General features: G+C 28.0%; 1 protein-coding gene across 1 annotated transcript; it reads right to left on the bottom strand.

The window, feature by feature from the left end:
* Positions 1 to 928: 928 nt before the first annotated feature.
* On the bottom strand, positions 929 to 1,540 carry LOC125865941 (histone H3.2-like). The gene has a single exon (XM_049546211.1). The coding sequence runs from the start codon at positions 1,492 to 1,494 to the stop codon at positions 1,084 to 1,086; it is 411 nt and encodes a 136-aa protein (XP_049402168.1). The 5' UTR covers positions 1,495 to 1,540; the 3' UTR covers positions 929 to 1,083.
* Between the last annotated feature and the right edge of the window lie 6,400 nt (positions 1,541 to 7,940).

The raw sequence follows: 7,940 nt of genomic DNA, 5'->3' as shown, positions 1-7,940 counted from the left end.
GACACCCAGGGTAAATTTCCCCTTAAAAAAGGTTCTTTAGTTTATAGCCATTGATTAATTGTATATTTGTAGTCATTTACTTAGTTTTATCAATTGTACTCTTCGTAAACTGGTTCAATCAAATATAATCTCTTTATTATTTATGTTCAAACATTTGGATAGATTTTTAAAATTAAATCATAAGGAGTTTCACAACAAATAGTATGTGAATTTAGGGGTGTTTACGATTTGGATAAAAATCAATTCAACCCGATTAAATATATCAATTTTATTTGGGTTTGGTTTGATTTGATTTGATTTTAAATTTTTAAAAACATATAGTATTTGATTTGATTGCAATTTTGTTAGAAAAAAACTGAATAAATAACCAAGCCAATAAATTATATACATATATATTATTATTATACATACATAACATATTATTTTTATAAAACAATTTTAAAGATCTAATATATGCCTTCATCAAAATTTATTTATAATTTAATTATGAAAGCAAAACTATCCAAAGTGAAAATAGTGAATTTTGTTGTTTTATTCATAGTAAACTCATTGATCAAAAGTTCTATAAAATCAATCATTCTAACTATTTTTCATTTTGAATAAATTGTTGTCAATTTTTTCATATTTGAATGATATTGTGTATGAATCAAATCCAATAACAATGGGATTAATAAATGTAAATTATATTTGATTTGGATAATTTTAAAATGATTTTGGACCAATAATCAATCCAAACTACCCCATGATACATTAAATTGAATGATTGCTGCATATTGTCTATTTTACTACAAATTCCATATAATTCATTCAACAAAATTGTAAATGTGTAGTAAGAGCATCAACAATAAAAACAAACTCAATTTACACCCTAAGTGGTGCATCTAGCTTCAATTGTGAGCATGAAACACACCAACAAAATTGCAAGATCTTTGATTGAAGAAAACAAAGCACAAATTCCATTAACCAGATTTGAAAATGATAGTAAACATACTTCAACTGAACTGAAATCATCTATTAGATTTACACAACTAACCCTACCATTCCAACAACAGATGCAAACAAGAAACAGTAAAACAGATCTACCTATGCCCTTTCTCCACGAATCCTCCTAGCAAGCTGGATATCCTTAGGCATAATCGTAACCCTCTTAGCATGAATAGCACAGAGATTAGTATCTTCAAACACTCCAACAAGGTACGCCTCAGCAGCCTCTTGTAGAGCAGCAACAGCACTGCTCTGAAACCTCAGATCCGTCTTGAAATCCTGAGCGATCTCCCTCACCAGCCTCTGAAACGGCAACTTCCTGATCAACAACTCCGTCGACTTCTGATACTTTCTGATTTCTCTTAAAGCCACAGTTCCTGGACGGAAACGGTGAGGCTTTTTCACTCCTCCAGTCGCTGGAGCAGATTTTCTAGCAGCCTTAGTAGCTAGTTGCTTCCTTGGTGCCTTACCGCCGGTGGATTTGCGAGCTGTTTGCTTAGTACGAGCCATTTTTAGTGTATATTGAGAAAAGTTGAAGATGTTAAACAATGGTGAAATTTGAGTAATGGGTAATAGGGGATTTTATACAGAGAGATGGAGGGCGGGAAATTTGGAAATTTTGGAGAATTTTTAAATTTTTTGGCGCTAAAGTGGTTGAGAGTGAATACAGACCGTCGATTTAGATTTTGTGTTAACGGTGAAGATTGGTGAAGAGATGGATTGCTCGGATAGCGATCTTTGGCGCACTAAAGTGACAAATGTGTAATTGCCACGTGGATATCAAAGGTAGTTACTCCGTAATTGTTTTCTTTTACTTATTTTTTAATTTTCTCAATTCTTTTTAGCCACAATTTTGCTACCACGTTTTTAGGTGGTTATTTTATTCACTTGAAAAAATGGCATTAGTTTGTGAATAATTTGTTGAAATTATATAAAAAGAATTTCCATAGATAGAATTTATGGCCAAATTTTGAGGATGATTAGCAATAATTGTACAGTTACCAGTTCTAATGGATCGCATAATTATGATATTACGTCTGAATTTGTTATAAAATCTTAATGATCTCTATAATTTGTTAGGTTCACCAAAATGCTTTTTGCTTCAAAAGTAATCAAAACCACTTAATCTTTCTAATGGATCGCATAATTATGATATTATATATGTTTTTATTTCAAATCTATTTTTCTAGCTTTTCGAGATGCAAAGTTGTTAATAATTTTTGTGTAGTCAATTGCTTCTAATAATTCTCTTTCAATCGATAATATAATCAAGCCACTTAATCTTTCTTGAGACATTGTTGATCTTAAATAAAATTTTATTATTTTTAATTTTGAAAAATTTCTTTCTGCTGAGGCAACTGTTGCAGGAATTGTTAACATTATTTTATAAGCAATGTATGCATTTGGAAAAGAATCAAGTCTTTTTATTTGATTGAGTATCTCAATTATAGTATTTTCTTCTACTTGTATGATTCCCCTTAAGACTTTTAATTCATAAAATAAGTCTCAACCGTCAATATCTGAGTGAATATTATGTTTTAAGGAACATTCAAGATTAAGACAATATTTTTTAAAATTTGCATTATCTAATGATTTCAATTTTTTCCCACTAAATAGAAACCCAAAAATATTTTCATATACTTCAAATTGTTCAAATCTATTTTGAAGTGAAAAGATGGCTTGGTCTACTATGTATAAGAAGTGATCAACTCTAAATGATTCTTCAAGAGATCTTGTGATTTCATTATCAACATTCTCATCAAATTGTTTTTTCTATAAATTACACGTTTCTTACAAAATTCAAGTTCTATATTCATCTCTAATGCAATTTTCTTAGTTGAAATCATAGCACTTGTAAATCATTCTTCTCTATGTGTGTTAAAAAAAGAACGGAAAAGGATCAAAAATACCCCTGAACTATTGGAAATGGATCAAATATACCCTTCGTTTGATTTTGGGGTCAAAAATACCCTTACCGTTAGTGTATTGGCTCACTTTTACCCCTCAAAACTAACATATGCCATGTCACTTAAAAAATCACATAAAATCATTTTTTTTTTGCTGACTTGGAAAATCAAATGTTCAAAACTCCCAACATGGCAGCAACAATCCACAAGTGGAGTGGGTGTAATACACCCTTGGCTCAATAAAAGTCCCAAAATGACAAAATTAAGCGAAATTAACACAGTATTTTGATACTAATCTTTATTTCACAATTCTTTATTAAAAAAAATACAAACTTTAATCCCTTTTTAGTTTCTTCGGTTAGGAGAACGTCAATGGAAGGATTTTTTTTGTCCATTTGAATTTCCAAGTCAGCAAAAAAATATTGTTTTATGTGATTTTTTAGGTGACATGACATTTGTTAGTTTTGAGGGGTAAAAGTGAGCCAATACACTAACGGTAAGGGTATTTTTGACCCCAAAATCAAACGGAGGGTATATTTGATCCATTTCCAATAGTTCAAGGGTATTTTTGATCCTTTTCCGAAAAAAGAAACTAAACCTCTTAATTGATCTATAACGACATCAATATGCATATCTTTTGATTGTAAACTTTTGCAAATTGAATTTACAGCAAATAATACATCATACCAAATAGTCATATCCAACAAAAATTTAAGATTTTCAAGCTCAAAAATTGCTAAACAATTAGCTTCACTTTTAATTTTTGGATCACTAACTTTTCTAATTTAAATAAAGCATCTCTTATTTTTGGAGTTTGAAACCTTGTTGCTTTAACACTTTCAATATGACTTTCCCATCGTGTTTGTGACAATGATTTAAGAGTTAAACTAGGTACACTATCTTTTAAAATTTTCCACCGCTTAGTAGACGAAGAAAATAGTGAATATATACGTTGTACTACTCTAAAGAATGATATAGCTTTCGTACAAGAATTAACCATATCACAAAGTACCAAATTTAGATTATGACAACCACATTGTGTATAAAATGATTTAGGATTTATATCAAGAAGTCTTTTTTGCACTCCTTGGTGTTTTCCCTTCATATTAGACCCGTTGTCATATCCTTGTCCTCTTAAATTATCAATATCAAGTCCAATACATTTTATTTCATCTAAAATAACTTCAAAAAGACCTTTTCCACTTGTATCATCCACTTTTAAGAATTCTAAGCATTAATCGATCGGTTACATTTATTGGAGTTGTCGAAATATCTACACTCCGTATTATAAAAGACATTTGGTCTTGATAACTTGTATCTGGCGTGCAATCAAGTATGATAGAGAAATACTTTGTTTTTATAAATTTTTCAATAATCTTGTTCTTAATTTCACTTGCCAATAGATTTATTAATTCGTTTTGTATATTATGTCCAAGATAATGATTATGAATTTCATCATGTTTGATTCTTCGAATATGTTCTTGCATAATTGGATCAAATTCTGCAATCATTTCAAGAAGACTCAAGAAGTTTCCGTTATTTTCTTGATAGATTTTTTCATTTCCCCCCCTAAACGTCAAATTATTTTTTCCAAGAGTTTTTATGACAGAAATAATTCTTGACTACGCAATATAAATTCTATATCACTCCATGAACTCATATTAATAATATGTTGGTTAGTTGTTTCTACTAATAAGTCTCTTAACTTTGTATCAACAATATTCCATTGACTAGGATCATAGATATTTTAGGAGTATGATATTTAATTCATTTATAAGTTCTTGATTTTCTTGGGAAACTACATCCGACTTTTCACTAATTTCCTCTCCTATTCTTTTTGATTTATATCATTATCTAACTCAACTTCAACTACGTTAGTGACTTGTTCTTCTAAAGAGCATTCCCCTATCTTTTTTTATTTAATTTTAACATTGTTTTCCAAAAATTTATCAAAAGCACCCTTTTGAGATTTTATCAAGTTATCGACTTTTCTTTTTCTTTTAAGTTTTGAATGACCGGATTCATATTTTCTAGTTGACATATTAAAATCTAACAAATATTTTAAACACTATTTACAACATCAAATAAAATATAATAAACATAAGACACAAAACAAAAGTAATATTAGAAATTAAAATGATATTACTGGATTCAAGAACTATGAAGACTTGATTTCCGAAAAGGAATTGGACTGCTGTGATATATTTTTCTCCAAATTTAAAACATAAACTATATTTTTTTTAAATTTCAATAAAACAAGTAAATTCTTAAGCATTGAACGTAAGATTAGAAGAGAGAAAGAGAGAAGGATAGAATATATAGAAATAAAATTAGAAAAAGAATAAGGTTAAAAAAAAAAAAAAACTTGTACAATTAAAAAAAAGTACACATTGAAAAGGTAAAAAGTAATAGTCATATCAAATCACCTAATTAATGTCGTTTTGATTTGGAGTCTTAGTTCTATTTTATTTTATTTTTAGTTTAATTCTACCCAATCAATACTACCTTAAAAACATGAATTTTCAAATTTGAATGTTAAATTACTATAATGGCCCCAATTAAAAATAATCAATTTATTTTATTTATTAATTTAAAATATTAAAAGTAAATACCTTTTCACATTAAAGGGTTGTGATGTTTTCAAAGGTTTGTGACTTTTTTGACGAGTTGTGACTTTTTCGAAGGGTTGTGATTTTTCCAAAGAGTTGTTACTTTCCCCAAGGGTTGTGCCTTTTCCGATGAGTTGTAACTTTGACAAAAGGTTGTGACTTTTTCGATGAGCAATGACTTTTTCGAAAGGTTGAAACTTTTTTGATAAGGCACAATTAACACTTATTCATACTACTATTTGTTAGCTATAAATAGAGGGTTTTCTCTCACTTTTAAACTACGATTTTTTTAAGTTTTCTATTCTTCTTCTTCTTAAAAAATCTCAAGGGTTATTTGGAACAGTTGATCAAGTTAAAAATTTAACGAAATTCGAGGTATCATATAAGAAAGAATCCGTGAACAAATTGTAGCAAATCATTCATCAATTCACACTCATATTTTTTCTTACGATTTTCATGAGTTAATAGTGATGAAAAGTTGTGGGAAAGACAATAATAATAAACAAGAATGAAAAAAGTCACATGATTTGGGTAAGATATTTCTTCTTTGTTTTTTCATTTTTTATTCTTTCAAACAAAGGAGTTTCTTTCTAATTTTACTAAAACAACGGGCATCAACATAGTCTATTGAATTATTAGTTTGATGTTATATCCACTATTTCAAAAATAGATTTTCACTTTTACTTATAATATGATCATATAATCATGATAATAATTATATTATTTTTTAATACATATGTAAGTAAAAATTAACGGAGAAAGAAACGTGTAGGAAGATATTTCAATCAAATGGAACAATATAGTGAATGTAGCATGAACATATATTTTCGTCTTCCTTCTCCATTGGCTATGTATTGTTCCATATATTTTTTCTTTTTTTATATTTTTAATGAGTATGCAATTTTTTTAAGTATGAATTTCTTGTTATTTTGTGATCATTTTAATTTTAGAAAATGTTATGTCACAAGATATACTCCTTGATAGATATACAAAATAGATAAGAAAATAGTAATTGGTCATAAAAAAGTCTTAAATCAAATTAAGGAATCTATAAATAACACTTTAAATTTTATTCATCAATTAATTTTTATTATTAAAAAAGGTAATTATTTTATAGCACGATAAAACTTCTATAAGATACTAGATACTTTCATTAGACAATAACTATATGATATGTATGCGGCAGAAAAAATGAAAAGACTACAATTCTACAAAGATAAGGTAGAAACTTAATGAAATGAAATATTTTTCACCAAATGTGATGTTTATATATTAAAATTAAATTATGCTACTAAACATATATATATATATATATAACAAAGTGTTGGTCAAGCTAAATATTTGACATACACTCAAGCCTCTATTTAACCATCATTCGTTAAAACAACAAAGTACCTTTTTTTTTTGGTAAAAGTACCTCTCTATAATAGTCTTACTCAAATATTAATTGAGTAATAATATTTTGTAAAAAATAAATTACGTATAAAGATAGAATATTGAAATATTTATGGTAATCCTTATTAGTGCCATGCACATACTAAATTTCAAGTGTGATTTTTTAAGATAATAATTATACTTAAATGGTGTCCATTATTTATTTTCGTAACCTCAAGAAGAAAGGCTTATTGATATTTTTTAAAAAATAAATTTGTTGGTTAGATTATTTTACAAAATTGAGTGAAGTAAAAATAATACTACTAAAGAAATGTCACTTTCTCACCATATTTAAATTCTGAATGTATTTTGAAATGTTTAAATGATATCTGGTCAATATGATCTCAAAATACAAGTAACTCTATGAAAATATGTATTAATCATTTAAAAATTTTGATCCTATGTTCTTTCAATTATAATTATTTACTAAAAACATTAATTTAAATTCTAAATGTATTTTGAAATGTTTAAATGATATCTGGTCAATATGATCTCAAAATACAAGTAACTCTATGAAAATATGTATTAATCATTTAAAAATATTGGTCCTATGTTCTTTCAATTATAATTATTTATTAAAAACATTAATTTAGTAATATTAATTCTATTTTACAACATCGTATACTATACATGCGATACACACGTGCAACGCACATGCCGTGAAACTAGTAAACTAAAAAATGGGGCTGCCTAAAATTGGAGTCCGGAGCCAAAAGGGCAAAAAAAATTGCCAAAAATTCCAAAAGGGCACATCATATTTTTTTAAAACCAAAACGGCAAAATCGCTCCTGCCGGAGCGATTTTCCTCTGACACATATTAACGCCGTGTACTCCGTTAAAATAAAATCGCTGCCAGGGCAGCGATTTTTGTCTAATTTTTTTTTCTTTTTTTCACTAAAATCACTGGCACAACAACGATTTTTTAACTCTAATTTTTTTCCTCCACCTAATATCGCTGCTATGGCAGCGTTTTCATAGAAAAAAAAATTTGGCAGCTTTTTGTAAA

The sequence above is a fragment of the Solanum stenotomum genome, chromosome 1 (assembly GCF_019186545.1).
Source record: "Solanum stenotomum isolate F172 chromosome 1, ASM1918654v1, whole genome shotgun sequence".
In the NCBI taxonomy this organism is placed as follows: Eukaryota; Viridiplantae; Streptophyta; class Magnoliopsida; order Solanales; family Solanaceae; genus Solanum; species Solanum stenotomum.
This window is presented reverse-complemented; position numbering and strand designations above follow the sequence as displayed.

Coding starts and splice junctions, on each gene's coding strand:
- LOC125865941 (XM_049546211.1), bottom strand. CDS start 1,494: ATGGCTCGTACTAAGCAAACAGCTCGCAAATCCACCGGCGGTAAGGCA.